The 17,414-nt window shown below is 48.0% G+C and overlaps 1 protein-coding gene across 1 annotated transcript in view; it reads right to left on the bottom strand.

Moving 5' to 3' along the window:
- The window catches only part of LOC115093865 (aldehyde oxidase-like), a gene marked incomplete at its 5' end in the record, with an annotated part of 162,084 nt that overhangs the window by 66,098 nt on the left and 78,572 nt on the right, over nucleotides 1–17,414 (bottom strand). The window contains 2 exon segments of the mRNA XM_029606217.1: nucleotides 2,161–2,294; nucleotides 15,012–15,136. Of these exon segments, the coding sequence (XP_029462077.1) occupies nucleotides 2,161–2,294; nucleotides 15,012–15,136 (259 nt within the window).

Here is a 17,414-nt window from a genome sequence, read left to right as displayed (position 1 = left end):
AAGACTTCTGTCTGATCCTGAATCCCATTATCCCAGAGTTTACACTGTTTTCAACTAAAAACAACAACAACCATTTTATTTGTTTATTTAGCTCATGCTTTTTTTACTAGTAGCTCAAAGGAGAAACAGATAATTTGCTTGCTCTAGATATAAATAAAGTGGCTGATGAGTCTGTCATCAAGGCTGTCCAGATCAACTCAGTGAGAAAGCACAGCAATGATTTGCGAAGGGCTGGTAGGCTGTACTGCACCACTACTAGACACATTCAATCAACACAACCTTTTTCTGTTTCAAATACAAAAAAACCTGGCATGCTTACAAAAGAGCAAACCCATCTTGCCTCCATTATGAAAGATTGCATCCCTTTTGTACAGCCGCCCATCAGTAGTTTCCTGACACTGCATGCAGACACTGGGAAATTCCAGTTGGGAACACACCGATCCCCTTTGCTACTTCAAAAGAAATTTGCATCCCATAGATGCATCACTGTATGATGGTCAACGGCAGGGAAGTTTTTGAAACCTGGAACTTCAGAGATCTTCCAACAGTAAGACAAAATATTTTGGTATTATACATATAGCAATATAGCTGGAAAGGTTGGGTGCGGGGTGGACTATGACTTAGAGACTCATCTTACAGTAGTAATGGGAGCAAAGAGGGGCGGGTGTTACGTTCTTCCATCTATTGCTGTCCCATGAAAACAGCAGGAATTTCACCGAATAAGAAAAAGGAGAAGCTTTATTAATGTAGGGTCAAAGGAATTAATAAATATGTGGCTGCATTGCAACAACTATTAATGCATTTGCTTGAACTTTGCACTCATGAGGAGACTAATGCAAGACTGCTTCTGTATGCTTTTCTTACCCTTTGTCAACGAATAAACCAGTTACTCATACATATAATTGATGGTGATGTTTTGGTGATAGCTATGACCATATTTTTTGTTCTCTGTAGCAAGCTGGGCTACAAACTTTATGGGTCATGATGACAGTGGGGAAAGATGATACGATTTTTTCCTATTCATGAATTGGCAAATACTCTTGAAGTTGAGAAGTTTGAGGTGCTTAATATTCTTCCATGCTTTCACTGGCTGTGATAAAGTGTCATTACAGGAGGAATAGTGCATGGGATGTATGGAACATTTCCCCATTTTAACATCTGTGTTCTTTGAACTAGGAAGGATTCCTAACAATATGGTGCCAGCCAAATGGAAGTGACTGAATGCTTTGTGACACTAGTTTATGATCAAACAAGCGAGCGTGCCACTGTCAACGAAGCAAGGTGACATCTGGTTACTCAGAACGGACAATCAATGGAGAAGATTTCTCCTACTGCAGAATCTGGCTTCAACATACAAAGAGAGCAGCATTTGCTGCTGGTCAAACATGGGAACAAGCTTTGAACTCACATCATCTACCTTCCCCTAGTAACTGGGGAGTCATGCTGCCAGTCAATACTCAGTGGGAGCCACTGTGGATGGCAGCAACCAGAAATCTCTAAGTCGTGCAGAGAGTTCACCTGCTGCTCTTGCAAGGCAGAAAAGTGAGCACGTGGTGCAAGTGTGCTTGTTCTGAATGGCCTTATATACTGGATTGTGTGCATGTGATGTGATCCAAAGTGCTAACATGCACTGTTTCAATGTTACTTTTCTATATTTTCTATACTTTTTAGCTATAAGCATGCAGTCTATATTCAGCATGATAATACATGCTACAGAAGTATAATTAAAGTAATATAAAGGAACAATTCACTCATATCTCTTTCATATCTGTTTAGTTATCACTCATGTACTAGCATTTTGTAATAAATTTGTTTTTGGCCACTGAATTTGGCCTTACTACATCTTTTACTATGAGGGTAGACATTGAATCTTGTACTTCCCAAACAGAAGCACGTGACAAACATGTAAATATGAGTGGTTATGCATGTATATTTCCAAGGTGTATAACTGGACAACAAAGCATCCTAAAGACTTTGTTTTACATTAAACCCTCCAATACTGTTCAAGATGTGGTTCTATAGCCTACATTATTCGGCAAATAAAACTGCACAAATCAATAATATTTCATGCCTTTCTCACAGCTTGAACAATTTTTGTGTTATGCTCTTCCAATACATCCCATGATTGTCTTTTTTTTAATGTGGAAATAATACACTTACTTGTTTGCTGCCACTGCCACAGCACCTCCCATGTAAGCTGGCTTCGTTATCTTTCCCCCAAAAGCTCCGCCAACTCTTGTCACATGACACCTTATCCTATTAGATGGGACACCCAGAGCAGCAGTTATCACCTCCTGAAAAATCAAGTTCCGAATTTTAGAATTGTGCAGTTTTAAGCAGCTTAGTTATAATATAATATTCCTTTTTTTTTCTTCTGGTACCTTGTGTACTAATATGAATAGGACAACATTATACTGAGCTTTTATGGCATTTTAATACTAATACTTACCATTTCTACAGTGCTACAAGACACACACAGTGCTTTACAGATGCATGTAAGAGGTCATAAGTGCCACAGATCGTGGTCTATCTAGTTAAGACACACAGACTAGACAAAAGGTTTCAGGAAATGTATTTATTGCAAAAACGTGGTTAAAATCGACAAAGTTATGATCAGGAAAAGTCAAGAAAATCTCAGTGTTTTATTATCATTCAAGTTACCAGATTTCTAGAGGGGACTTTAGGTTACTCCTGACTTTTTGGTCTTCTTTTCCAGTCTATTTTGGTATCTGTTGTGCTGATTTCAAATAAAAAAAAAAAAGCAGGACCATAAATGATGCAAAGCATTTGAGAATTAAAAAATATGGGAATGGTCAAAAGTCTCCCCCTGGGAACTGGGTCAGCTTGGAGCTCTTCAGAAGCCATGCCTGGATGGAATAACTATTCCGCTTTTTCAGCATGTGCATCCAGCATGAACTGAGGTACCTTCCAATTAAACTTGTAAGCCGATAGCAGAACTTCATGAATGTGCCAAACTGTGACACATGTGCATAGAAATCGGTTTTGATGCACTGTTTTAAATTGGACTGATGGAATAGTTTGATTGTGCCCATATAATATTTGGTGTCTATAAAATGAGTGGGAGTACAAGGTGTATTGTAGCTCTAACGTATACCGAAGACATGTAAAGCTACCTTCCTTTACTTACAGTGAACTTACACCTAAAACCTACCTTCCATGCTTTTTAATTTAAAATCTGTTTTTCACCTATTGTAATTTTAAAATGTTTCTCAACTATTGTAAGCCACTTTAAAGAGGCTGTTCAGCCACAAAAAGCAGAGTAGAAATCCAAACTCTAAATTAAACCTAAAAACATATAAGGTGTCATCAAATAAGGACCACTTGGCCCTGCCAATCTGCTGACTGCTATGCTGTCACTTAATCGGTGGTTGTTTTCTTCCTGTCTCCAAGTGTTTATTCAATGTTTGGTTGACATCTGCCACTGATTTGGATGCTATAATCAGCTGGAATTATGTTCCTGGTGTCCATCACCCATTTAGCAAAAACATTTTATCACATTTTCAGGTTCGATACAATACGGACACACTAAAACTGTGCGTCTAAACTGGGCGCCCCTGTCCTAACACATGCCCATCCACCTCTCCAGTAGGCAAATTAGTTGCTGCATTACAAAGGAGGTGCTAGGGGAAACTGTGCGTCCCTAGAGCCTCCCCATTATCGGGCGTCCAGGAGAAGGGGTTGTGAGCAGGTTAGGAAAACGGACGCTCAATTTAAGAGCATCTTTTTTCCTAACCTGTGCACAGCCAGGTTGAGTGTCTGTTTTCCTAACCTGACTGCCGCAAGTATTTTCTGCTTTTCTGTTAACTTTAGGGCTCCTCAAGGATTTAATGCCTGCTCCGAGGCAGGCGTTAATTTTTGAGAGTATAAATGTGCACATCGGCTGCATATTTATTTTTTACATAAGTGGGTAATAGCTAATAGCCTCATCAACATGAATTTACATGTGATGAATGCTATTAGCTACGTGTTGCGGTCTCGGTCGCCACCGTGGCGTCCGAGGCCTTACCTCCTCTTTGGGTCCCGGAGAGCTGCCGCGTTCCGCGGACTCGGGACCTCAGCCGCTGCTTCCTCCCGCGGTCCGCGGACTCGGGACCTCAGCCGCTGCTTCCTCCTGCCGCTCCGACCCCCCGCGGCCCTACTGGGCCTTCAGACGCCATGCGCCAGCTCCCTCACTGCCGCCGGCGTTCTCTCGCGGCTAGCCCCGCCCCCAGGCGCGCGTGCGCGGCTGATCTCCGGTTTTAAGGGGACCAGCGCGGGAAAACTCGGCTCCTCCCGTTTCTGACGTCAGACGCTGCAGGGCTATTTAAGCCCTGCAGTTCCTAGCCTTCCTTGCCTTGCAACGAGGTTCACTACTACTGGTAGCTCTGAGTTGCGTTCCTGGATTGCCTGTTTCCTGCCTGACTCCGCTTTGCCTGACTCAGCTTGCCGGTCTCCTGCCTTGACCTCGGATAGCTTGACCACGCTTGTCTTCAGCCTGCCTTGACTCCGGTCCGTGACTTCGACTCCTGTTGTCTTCAGCCTGCCTTGACTCCGGTCCGTGACTGCGATTCCTGTTGTCTTCAGCCTGCCTTGACCCCGGTTCGTGACCCCGACTGCTGCTTGCTCGCCGCCTGCCCAGACTCCAGTCCGGATTCCACTCCTGGGTTCTTCGTTCTCGCCTAAGTCCCAGCGGCCCGGGTCCCTACGGGCTCCTCCTGGGGGGACCTCGGGCTTCCAGGGCGAAGACTCCTAAGTCCTAGCAACTCGGGCTCCCACAGCTCCTCTGGAGGAGTCACGGGTTTCCAGGTGAAGCTCCAATTGCCCAGTGGGAGTTCTGCCTACCGACTGTTCCTTCGGGTCGGTCGGCCTAAGGATCCACATCCGGATTTTCTCTATCTCAACAGTTTGCAAGGCCATGGATCCGGCAGACCTCGCCGGGCTACAGGCCATTCCGGGTTTGGCCCAGCGGTTGGTTCAGCAACAGCAAGTCCTGGACTCCCTGGCTGCTACGGTAGAGCGGCTGGCGTCTCGCATGGATACCGAGCCGCCCGCGCCTGTTCCAGTACCAGCACCCGTTCCTGCTCCACTGGTAACCCTCCAGTCCCCTACACAGCTCCCTGCACCCTCTCGCTATGCCGGGGATGCCAAGGCGTGTCGAGGGTTCTTAAACCAATGTTATGTGCGCTTTGCACTACTGCCCAACCAGTTCCCTACTGATGGCACCAAGGTGGCGTACATTTTTGCCCTTCTGGACGGACGGGCCCTGAATTGGGCTTCCCCCATGTGGGAGAATAATGATCCTGCCCTGGGGGATTTGAACCGTTTTGTGGAAGAGTTCAAAGCGGCCTTTGATGAGCCAGCGCGCCAGGCCTCCGCTACTTCAGAGTTACTCCAGCTCCGGCAAGGATCGCGGACTTTGGCAGACTACGCGTTGGACTTTCGCACCCTCGCCCATGAGGTAGGCTGGCAGGATGAGGCTCTCCGGGGCGTGTTCCTGGAGGGCTTGGCCGGTCGTATTAAGGACGAGCTAGCGGCTCGGGATCCGCCGGAGACCCTGAGTTCCCTGATTGACTTAGCGGGTCGAATTGATCGGCGTTTGCAGCAGAGGGCGAAAGAGGGGCGCCCTTTCCGACGCTCGACGTCCGTGACTCCCAGGTTCTCGAATTCTAGTTCGGGGTCGCGGGGAACTGCACCCTCACCAGCAACTGCCTCTGACGAGCCCATGCAAGTGGGTCGTTCGTCTTTGTCACCCGAAGACAGACAACGACGCCGTGACTTGAGGCTGTGCCTGTACTGTGGTGGAAAGGGCCACTACCTTGCACAGTGTAAAGAACGGGTGGAAAACTCCCGCGCCTAGGTGTAAGGGAGGAGTGTCCCCTAGGCTGCCTTAGCCCTGCTCCTCAGTGTACTATACCGGTAACCTTGGAATATCCTGGCGGTTCCTTCCTCACGCAAGCCCTAGTTGACTCCGGGGCTGGAGGCAACTTCATTACTAAGGATTTGGTGCAACAGCTGAATCTCCCTACGCGATCCAGGACTCCTGCCTTGCGGGTAACCTCCATTCAGGGTACCCCTTTGTCGGGGTGCATCTCCTCCGAGACCGTACCGTTGATTTTGCAGACGGGCTTATTACACACAGAGGAGATTTCGTTGCTTGTGTTGGAGAGAGCTGTACATTCGGTGGTTCTTGGGTTACCCTGGCTTCAGAAACACTCTCCTGTGATTCGCTGGAAGGATTTTCAGATTACCCAGTGGAGTTCTGAGTGTTTTCAATCCTGCCTCCAAGCGAAAAGATTCCAACGGATTCCGCTGGCTCACACCTCGCCGGTATTACCGGCTCCATATGCTGACTTTTTGGATGTCTTTTCCAAGGAAAAAGCAGAATTGTTACCGCAACACCGACCTTTTGACTGTGCGATAGAGTTGCTTCCAGGTACTACTCCCCCCCGAGGACGAGTTTATCCTTTGTCTCAGCCAGAGACCCGGGCTATGTCCGAATACATCACCGAGAATCTGGCCAAGGGCTTCATACGCCCTTCCAAGTCCCCCGCCGGAGCAGGTTTCTTTTTTGTTGCAAAAAAGGATGGAGCCTTGCGGCCTTGCATTGATTACCGTGGGCTCAATGCTATCACCAAGAAGAACCGGTATCCGCTTCCTCTCATTCCGGAATTGTTGGACAAACTCCAAGGAGCCCAAGTCTTCACTAAATTGGATCTCCGCGGCGCATACAATCTGGTCCGAATCCGCCCCGGGGACGAATGGAAGACGGCGTTCAACACCCGGGACGGTCATTATGAATACCTGGTGATGCCGTTTGGACTGTGCAATGCTCCCGCTGTATTCCAGCACTTGATGAATGAGATTCTGCGTGACTTATTGCACTCCTGCGTGATCGTCTATCTGGACGACGTTCTCATACACTCCCCGGATCTTGCCTCCCATCGGCAACATGTGAGACAAGTACTCCAGATCTTACGAGACCACCATTTGTATGCTAAGTTTGAAAAATGTCTCTTTGAGCAAGAGTCGTTACCCTTCCTCGGGTATATAGTGTCCTCTACTGGTTTCCGGATGGACCCCAGCAAGGTATCCGCCATCAGGAAGTGGCCCCGACCCGAGGGGCTAAAAGCACTGCAACGTTTTTTGGGGTTTGCTAACTTCTATAGACACTTTATTCCCCAGTACTCTCGCTTGGTGGCACCTTTAACCGCGCTAACTCGGAAGGGAGCTAACACTCGCCATTGGCCTGAGGGAGCTTGTGAAGCTTTCGAACAATTAAAGAAGGCGTTTCTCCAAGATACCTGTTTACGGCACCCGGATCCAACACGGCCATTTTTTGTCGAGGTCAATGCCTCTAACATCACTGTGGGAGCGGTCCTCTCGCAAGTCTCTAACTCCGGACATCTCCTACCCTGCTCCTATTTTTCCAAGAAATTCTCATCAGCCGAGTGCAATTATGGCATTGGGGATAAGGAGTTGCTGGCGGTCAAACTTGCACTGGAGGAGTGGAGGCAGTGGTTGGAGGGCTCCCTTCATCCGGTTACAATTTATACTGATCACAAGAACCTGGAGTTCCTTAACCAGGCCCAACGTCTTAATCCTCGACAAGCACGTTGGTCCCTTTTCTTTAACCGTTTCAATTTCATACTGAAGTACCGGCCCGCCTTGAAGAATGTACGGGCTGACGCGCTCTCCCGTTATGAAATGCAGGAGGAGAAGGAAGACCTCCCACAACACATTATTGATCCCGCTAAAATCCAGTTAGCCAGTACCACAGTTTCCACCCTAGGACGAGTGGTGGTTTCCCACAAGGACCGCAGAAGGGTCTTAGCCTGGGCCCACGACTCTCTTTCCGGGGGTCACGCCGGCAGGGAAAGGACGCTCGATCTGCTTAGCCGATATTACTGGTGGCCTCGAATGCGACAAGATGTCCGAGTATATGTCGACTCATGTCCAGTATGTGCCCAACAAAAACCGCCTAGTGGTCGGCCCTGGGGGTTCCTGCAGCCGCTGCCTATTCCCGTGGAACCCTGGTCCCACATAGCCACGGACTTTGTAGTGGATCTGCCCCCCTCGGAAGGTAATACGGTGATTTGGGTAACCGTAGACCGGTTTTCTAAAATGATCCGCCTGGTACCTTTGCCTAAGCTGCCCTCTGCACCTGAACTCGCACTTCTGTTTACTCTCCACGTCTTCCGGGCTCATGGACTACCACAGAGTATCGTATCGGATCGAGGGCCCCAGTTTACGGCTCGTTTTTGGCGTGCCCTTTGCAGGAAATTTGGGGTCCAATTAAATTTGTCCATGGCCTTTCACCCCCAGACTAATGGCCAGACAGAGCGCACGAACTGCACTCTTAAAACTTTCCTCTGCAGTTTCATCTCCGAAAAGGGAAACAACTGGGTTTCTCTCCTGCCTTGGGCAGAGTTCGCCTACAACAATCATACCCATGCTGCCACAGGACAAACCCCTTTCCAGATCGTCTATGGACGTCACCCAAGACCGCCTTTGCCGCTTCCTATTTCTATTCCATCACCTGCTGCCTTAACCACAGCACGTCAAGTGCATCATCTCTGGAAGGGGATTCAACTCAAACTGACTACGGCAGCAAGAAAGTCCCAGCAGTATACCAACCGTCATCGACGACCAGCGCCAGTTTTTCTGCCAGGTACCAAGGTGTGGTTAAGCACTCGGAATCTCCAGCTACCTAACCGCTCTCGTAAGTTGGCCCCTCGATACTGCGGGCCTTTTCCAGTTGCAGAGCGTATTGGTACAGTATCCTACAGACTTCGTCTTCCGTCATCACTTCGCATCCATAACGTGTTCCTCGTATCTTTGCTGAAACCGGTGGTACTGTCCCGGTACCACCATCCTTCCACTGATGCACTATCATCTCCTACGTCTACGGAGACTACGTATCAGGTACGAGAAGTCTTGGACGTTCGCTTCCATGCCCGTCGCTGGGAATACCTGCTGGCATGGGAGGGGTGGGGTTCTGTGGAGGACTCTTGGGAACCAGCTCGGAACATCTTGGACAAATCCTTGCTAACTCAGTTTCATCTGGACCATCCCGGGAAGCCTGGCCCTCGGCGGAGGGGGCGTAAGAGGGGGGGTACTGTTGCGGTCTCGGTCGCCACCGTGGCGTCCGAAGCCTTACCTCCTCTTTGGGTCCCGGAGAGCTGCCGCGTTCCGCGGACTCGGGACCTCAGCCGCTGCTTCCTCCCGCGGTCCGCGGACTCGGGACCTCAGCCGCTGCTTCCTCCTGCCGCTCCGACCCCCCGCGGCCCTACTGGGCCTTCAGACGCCATGCGCCAGCTCCCTCACTGCCGCCGGCGTTCTCTCGCGGCTAGCCCCACCCCCAGGCACGCGCGCGCGGCTGATCTCCGGTTTTAAGGGGACCAGCGCGGGAAAACTCGGCTCCTCCCGTTTCTGACGTCAGACGCTGCAGGGCTATTTAAGCCCTGCAGTTCCTAGCCTTCCTTGCCTTGCAACGAGGTTCACTACTACTGGTAGCTCTGAGTTGCGTTCCTGGATTGCCTGTTTCCTGCCTGACTCCGCTTTGCCTGACTCCGCTTTGCCTGACTCCACTTTGCCTGATTCAGCTTGCCGGTCTCCTGCCTTGACCTCGGATAGCTTGACCACGCTTGTCTTCAGCCTGCCTTGACTCCGGTCCGTGACTTCGACTCCTGTTGTCTTCAGCCTGCCTTGACTCCGGTCCGTGACTGCGATTCCTGTTGTCTTCAGCCTGCCTTGACCCCGGTTCGTGACCCCGACTGCTGCTTGCTCGCCGCCTGCCCAGACTCCAGTCCGGATTCCACTCCTGGGTTCTTCGTTCTCGCCTAAGTCCCAGCGGCCCGGGTCCCTACGGGCTCCTCCTGGGGGGACCTCGGGCTTCCAGGGCGAAGACTCCTAAGTCCTAGCAACCCGGGCTCCCACAGCTCCTCTGGAGGAGTCACGGGTTTCCAGGTGAAGCTCCAATTGCCCAGTGGGAGTTCTGCCTACCGACTGTTCCTTCGGGTCAGTCGGCCTAAGGATCCACATCCGGATTTTCTCTATCTCAACACTACGTGCTGGTTTAGATGTGTTTTGGACGTGCTAATCCCCTTACGTGAGAATTTTAAATCGCTCACGAGCGTAAAACACGGGGGGGGGTGTGCGTGGCTGGGCCTTGCACATGCCACGTGAATTTTAGAAGGGGCCCGGCCACGTGCGTAACCCTCGTTACATGCACAAGAGCTGGGCGAAGAAAAGGGGCAGCCATTTGCCGCTGTACCAGGGGATCGCATGCCAGCAGGCAACTTATTTCAGGTCAGGCCCTGAAGAAAGTTGTGAAATAAAAGAAAAAGAAGGAGAAAGGTAGGAATTAGGGGTTGGGGAGGAGAGGGGAAGGGAGGTTAGGGTAGGGGTTAGGGAACTGGGGAAGGTCATGATCGTCACCGCGCAAAAATTGCTTCATTCCACCCCCCCCTTGCGTGCGCCGCCCCAGATTTTATAACATGTGCGTGCATAAGGGGTTATGGATGCACTTCCAAAACACATGTCCAAGTGCTTGTTAACCTGTGCACTAGGCTCAGCGCACGATATTGCATCGGCTTGTTAGAGGTTCTCTCCATTCAGCTTCATATGTTGACATCTTGTCTTTGAGCTTTGAGCTTCCCTTCTAATACTTTCTTGAACCTGCTATATGCTTGAATGTTTGAGGTATATTTCCCCTTTCCCTTTTATCTAGAGGGTATATCTGCTATTTCAGTATCTCTAATGAATGGCTTGTAGTTTATTTTATATTTATTTAGCTCACGCCTTTTCACTGATAGTTCAAGGCAAGTTACATTCAGGTACAGTAGGTATTTCCCTATCCCCAGGGTGCTTACAATCTAATGAGTCAATTTTCACAAGTATCCACAGACATAGCAGGTGCAAATCTCTGCGGCATCAGCCTGAACAGTTTTGAAAATTACCTCTTTACTGTTTGCATTTCTAATTTCTGTTTGTGTCAGAGATTATTCAGTCTTTTACTAAGGATTAATGAAAACATTTATATGTTTTTTTAATGAATGGCATGTGAAATGTTCTCTTTCGCTATTTAATGTTTGTTGCTAGTATCTTATTAATGCAGATTAAGTGCCTATCAGGCTGTCACATTGCTGTGATATGGAACAAGTTTGTTCTTGAGTCTCTCCCTCTCACTCTACGAATTATTATATGCAAAATTACTATTTTGTTTTAGCTGGACACATGTATTGAAAATATAATATTTATTAATTCCTAGATTATAGAATGCCTTAATTCTAAATAAAATTGTTCTGCTGCCAGTTTCTTCTTTTCTTGCTTAATTTTGCTGTTTTCTCTCTTTTCTTATTTCTGTCTTGGTAACATTCTTGCAAGTTAACTAGCTTTTGCCAACATAGACTTCTTCTTAATACCTAACTTCAATATGATACTAGGAGCTCAGCATTCTAAAAGTTAAGAGAAAAACATGATGAGGCCGATGTTCAGCTGTAGAGCGGCTAGGTAATGGCCGACCGCTCCACTGAATATCCCCAGTTATCTTAAAGTTAGCTGGATAAGTATATCCGGCCAACTTTAGGACAGCCTGTTACGAGCGCGCGCGGGCGCGGTCGTCTCGGGCGGGTGGTGAGCCCTTGGGCCACGGCAGGACCCCAGGAGGAGCCCAAGGCCACACCGTGGGAGGTGAGCTGAGCAGGCATGGTGAGCCAGGCAGGCAGGAACAGAAACAGGGAGTCCGGCCCTCAGCCGGACCTGCATGCCCATGGTAGCCAACACGGGGAAGTTGACTAGTGAACGGTCCTCCGACTGTTCCCGGCCCTTTCGGACCTGCCGCAGGGAACGGCAATGGGCAGCAGGCCGGACAGAGGCGAGGGCAGACAGAGTCCTTAAACAGACGACATCAGACAGGGCAGAAGCAGGCTGAAGCAGACGGAGACATCAGGACAAGGGCTGAAGCGAGACACTAGAAGGATCCAGGCGAGTAGGAACTCCGATGCTGGGATACTCACATCCGAAGCCCCCTCGGCTGGCAGAGGAAGACATCAGGGTACGGGCTGAAGCAGACACTGTAGACAAGGCTGGACGGGAACATTGCACTGTCCATCAGGGCGCCCTACTCAGCCCACCCGTGGGACTGAGTCGCGGACCACCCTGTCCCAGACGCGCCCTACACAGCCCTGAGAGGCTGGTCGCGGACCACGCTGAGAAGGAGGGCGCGGGGAAGACCCAGGCGAACAGGACTCCGATGCTGGGAAACTCACATCCGAAGCCCTTACGGCTGGCAGGCACAGGAACAAACATCTAGGCAGGGTCAGAGACAGACATCAAGGCAGAGACACTGGACATCAGTAACATAAGCAGAGACAGGACAAGGCGCCATCAAACATGGAGGACCTGGATCGGCTAGGTTACAGGCGACTGTAATGCTCAGATCCAAGGCCAAGACACAGTGAACAGAAAGTCCTTAAATACTGGAGGTAGAAGGCAACTCCCTGGGAGGAGCTTGCCAGGACCGCCCACCGCTGGTCCTATAACTAGGGTAGAGAGCTGCGGGCCAGCCCCTAGGGAAGGGCGTCGCCCAACAGGAAGTCCAAACGCTGAGGCATGCAAGCCACAGGCACAGCTAGGCCTCTCAGGCCCTGGAGCAAGTCCTGGATGATGCGCAGGCGAGGCCCAGGCTTCAGAGCGGCCTCTGGAGGAAGGTAAGAGACCTCCTGCAGCGCAGCAGCAGGGGGGATCGCAACACAGCCCTACGGTGTGACCAGAATTAGCTACATAACTTATGCGGCTAATTTTGGCCTGCCCGACATGCCTCCCGCCCACTCCTAGAACATTCCTGATTTATACGGCATAAGTCATTATACGGCTAGAATTTAGCCGCATATGGCTTTAAATATAGCTGGCTAGCCATTTAGACAGATAACTTTGCACTTATCCTCCTAAATAACTTGTGAATCAACTGCAACATTTTTTCTGCTTATTATTTTTCTCGTAGCAGATTTCACTTGCTCCTTTGAGCTTCTAGCTTAATTGTAACTCGCCTTCGTTGGGCTATGGTACCCACAGCTTTCACCCAGGACTACCTGTGGTCTTTCTCCCTATTTATATCCCACTTTACCCAGCCCAACCAGTGTAGCAGCAGTTCTTAATCAGTCATCATGCCTCAAGAGTAAAGAGCAACTGGAGACTAAGGAATTAAACTGAGCCTAGTAGATGGGTCTTACAGTCCTCATCTATCTTTATATTCTATCAGGTCAATTTTCAAAGAGTTTAACTGGCTAACATCAGGAGTTAACCAGTTAAAACTCTGCTTTTAAACATGTTCCCCCACCAACCAGATAAATTTAACAGCAGCAGTTCACATGATGGCCAAAAAAGGGGTGGATCCAGATGCCATCCCAGGGCAAGATTGACTTCCAGCACTAATTGGCTAAGTTTAGTCATGCAATCCTGGTCACACAAAGTATAGCCCTAAATGTAACTGGCCATATTTTTTTCTGGTTCAATTTCGGGGAATTTTCAGCCAGATTTGCCTGAAAATCTAGCTAAAGATTACAAGTGAAAACTAATTAGTTATCTTTGCCACACAGCAGCTTTTTGCAAATTGACGCTTATATTTCTATGTTTCCAGGGCTTCCCTCCAAAATCTTGTTACCATCATCTCTAAATTCGAACATTAGGGTGGCACCACTGAAATGGCTGGGTCTCTCTTCCCCATTCTGCAGCATCCTTAGACTTGGCTGTTTTTGCATGGGAATCAAATCTAGGGCCCTCCGTATGACTGCACACAGCACCTGCCACTGAGATGGCCCTAAAGGGGTTTTCAGATTGGATTGTAAAAGGAAATGTCATATACAACATTATCAACAGATAAAAAGGATCACAATCTTATCCTGTTTTACTTCATTGCATTATTTCATTAGATTATTCCAAAAATATATATACTAATTGATTGCTATGTGAACATTCACTGGAATATTATCTGGATAATTGCCAAATCCCTGCAGAGATCTTTGAGGACAATGTACTAAACGAAGAAAATCTGAGCGGGAATGGCTCAGTACTCCGAGGTGTTTTTCTTGTGATACCGGACCATTTGTATAAAATGCAAATGATTCCTGCAGTAATTTTCCAGTGAAAAAGTGGGTAAGGAATCGCCAACTTTTTTGCAAAAAAATCTTAACTATACCTGGTTGAAGTGTAGTTAAGTTTTGCAGAAAATTGGGCAATTATGCATCTTTGTGTGTGTAAATTAGCTATAGCAAAATTGCTAATGAGCTGATTTGCATGATTTTTCAGTTCATTTGTAATTTTGCATAATTTCCCTAAATGGCTCTTCAAGTGAGAAATAGCCTGCACAAAGATGGCAAATAGGGCACGATAAAATGTGTAAATGTGTTAGCTCATGCTGTTTGCCATTTTTGTGTGCACTATTGCTTTTATGAAGCTGTTTGCAGCTTGGTACATCTCCCTTCTGATATACTCTAAAGACTGATATATTTTTCATAAGATTACTTCCCTTATATATACCAAGTTGCACACATGGATATATTATGTGCCTTCAGTGTGACCTTCTATCTGCACACCTAGAAAAGCCCTCGCTTAGTCTGGGTGCTGTACTGCTGAGTTTGGCATTCAGGCTACAGGTTAGGAATTTGTAGAGATTTGTGGCCTTCTCACAATGTGCGACTGCTCAATGATAATTATTATTTGTTTTGGGTTTCAATTTGTCTGAACTGGGAGTGTTGCTGCCTATTATAATGTTAAGTGAGGTGACATCTTTGTAAGTCTGTTTTTTATTGCAGCTGCCAACTTTACTCATTGATATTATATATGACTTCATGCCAGTCCTAGTTTTCTAACTGCTTTTTCAATGCATTCTGGTCCTGTATATGCTGCCTTGATGATATGACCATACTGCATTGGAGACTGCACTTAGCCAAAGCCTCAACAGGCACAGAAATTACTGTGATAGCGGACAAATTATTGTCAGAGAGGTTTACCTGTGCAACTGATACAGCCTGGGTTGATACATAGATATCCATCTCATGGTCCTCGCCTTTCGGAATAGCAAGTATGGTTTGAGTCTCCATATAAAAATGTTCCTGCCCTCCAATATGGATTTCACCTGTTATGAACATAAAATGAGGAAGTCTTTGAAACCTGCTGTGATGGGAGAATAGGAGGGAAGGGAAATGAGAAATCAGGAATCCCCAACTAGCTTAGCAGAGGAGCTATTCCTTCCATTTGGGTTCACTCCGATTTGGAGCCAACTGATTGAAAAGTCACACTTTGAGATCCCCACTTGGAACAACAGAGCGCAGCCTGGTGGGACACTACAGAGATTAGAATCCTCAAGAGCTGGGCAGATCTTTACATTGCAATTAAAAAAAAAATAGAGCCCTCCCATGTGAATATTTTTGGCAGAATTGCTAAATAATCAATCTAATCAACCGCTTAGAGCAATTTGGGAATTTTATTTTTGCCCTATTTTCACTTGATCACAAAAATCTAATAGCAGATGATGGAAAAAATAAAACAGCTCTGAGAAATACCAGGTGTACCCACTTTATTGGATCACAATCAGTGAAATCGAGAAACTGGCCCATCACTAGCATTGTAACATGAGTATCAAACTGCACTGCAGCAAACCAGAATGGATTCAAATTCCATACAGTGCAAGTTCTTACCAGCAAACTACTTATGGCATAGTACCTTGTAATTTTAAATAGGGCTACTACTGCATTAGCCCTAATTCATTAGTTCTGCTTTCAGAAATGTTATCCTATTACATTCAGAAATATGCAACTGTAATTTCTTAGAGAATTAAAGACTGTGGCTGGGCTGGGAATTTAAAAAACAGCATTGGTTCAACTTATGCCCAATAAACTTGAGCTTCAGGAAATCCTGTTTTCATGTTAAAATTTACCCTGAAATTGCATCACTGGTACAAACTTAGGCCTGGATTTTCTAAAATCCAGCGATAACGGAGGGCGGGATGGCGAAGCGAGGGGTGAGCCTGCGAAAGCCGGCAGCGATCGCTCCTCCGCGGTGCAATCGCTGCCAGCTTTTGCAACCAATAGCGCCATCATAAAAGGTGGTGCTATTGGGCCAAAACTGGCGGCAAAAAGGACCCTTACCTTTTCGCCATCAGCGGCGTCTTCGCAGAGTCGGCCCTGGTGCCGCCCCGATTCCTTCTCTTCCGGGGCTGACTCCGCCCGACTCTGCCCCCATTTAGTGATCGCACGCGAAAAGTCCCTTTTCGCGTGTGATCACTTTTGAAAATGACCCCCTTAGATCATGAGCCCTCTGGGGACAGAGAAATAACTACAGTACTTGAATGTAATCCGCTGTGAAGTGCCGAAAAGCAGAATATAAAACTTAGATAAATAAATAAAATAAAATAAATAAAAATATACTGCAGCTGATAGAAAGATAACATCTAGCTGTTTTGTGGAGTTCCAATAAACTGAATGTCCAAAATGTATATGCTGTGATCTTTGTATCAGCGTTGGTTTCAAAATACATGAAAACAAAGGAAGGAGCAGAAGGGTGAGATGTGAGGATGCTAGGAGAGGGAAGTACATTAAATGACTCTTAAATTCTTAGAGCAGGGGTGGGTCAAGGCAATCTTTTGCCTGAGGTGAAGGATGAGATGGCATCCCCCTCCCCCTGCCCCCTCCCCCTCTGCCCACCTCCCCCCTCTCTCTGGCACCCACACGAAAGCATGCTCATACATGTTCTCTCCCCCCCAAGCAGCCTCACACATGCTCTCACCCCCCCCCCCCAAGCACCCCTCACACAAGGTTTTTCACCCCCCCCCCAAGCACCCTCACACATGTTCTCTCACCGCCCCCTGGCAGGCTAGCAATCTCTATTACACACACCCACAAGCTGCCACTCACACACACACAAGCAAGCTGCCTCACATGTGCACCCATACACACAAGCTGCCTCTCAAACTCACACACACACAAGCTGCCTCTCATCCAAGCATACACACACAATCAAGTTGCCTCACACAAGCGCACACACACACACACACAAGCAAGCTGTCCTATATAAGAGTACCCACACACACAAGCAAGCTGCCCTACACAAGAACACACATACGCAATCAAGCTGCCTCACACAAGCACACACACACCCACAAGCAAGCTGACCTACATAAGAGTACCCACACACACAAGCAAGCTGCCCTACACAAGAACACACATACACAATCAAGCTGCCTCACACAAGCGCACACACACACACACACCTGCAAGCTGCCTCTCACCCAAGCACACACACACCCACCCACAAGCAAGCTGCCTCATACAAGTGCACACACAAACACAAGCTGCCTCTTTCTCAGGTGAGGCCTCTCTCTGTTCTTCAGCTACCACTGGCCAGAGCTCTGGTGG

This window comes from Rhinatrema bivittatum, chromosome 6 (genome assembly GCF_901001135.1).
Source record: "Rhinatrema bivittatum chromosome 6, aRhiBiv1.1, whole genome shotgun sequence".
In the NCBI taxonomy this organism is placed as follows: Eukaryota; Metazoa; Chordata; class Amphibia; order Gymnophiona; family Rhinatrematidae; genus Rhinatrema; species Rhinatrema bivittatum.
This window is presented reverse-complemented; position numbering and strand designations above follow the sequence as displayed.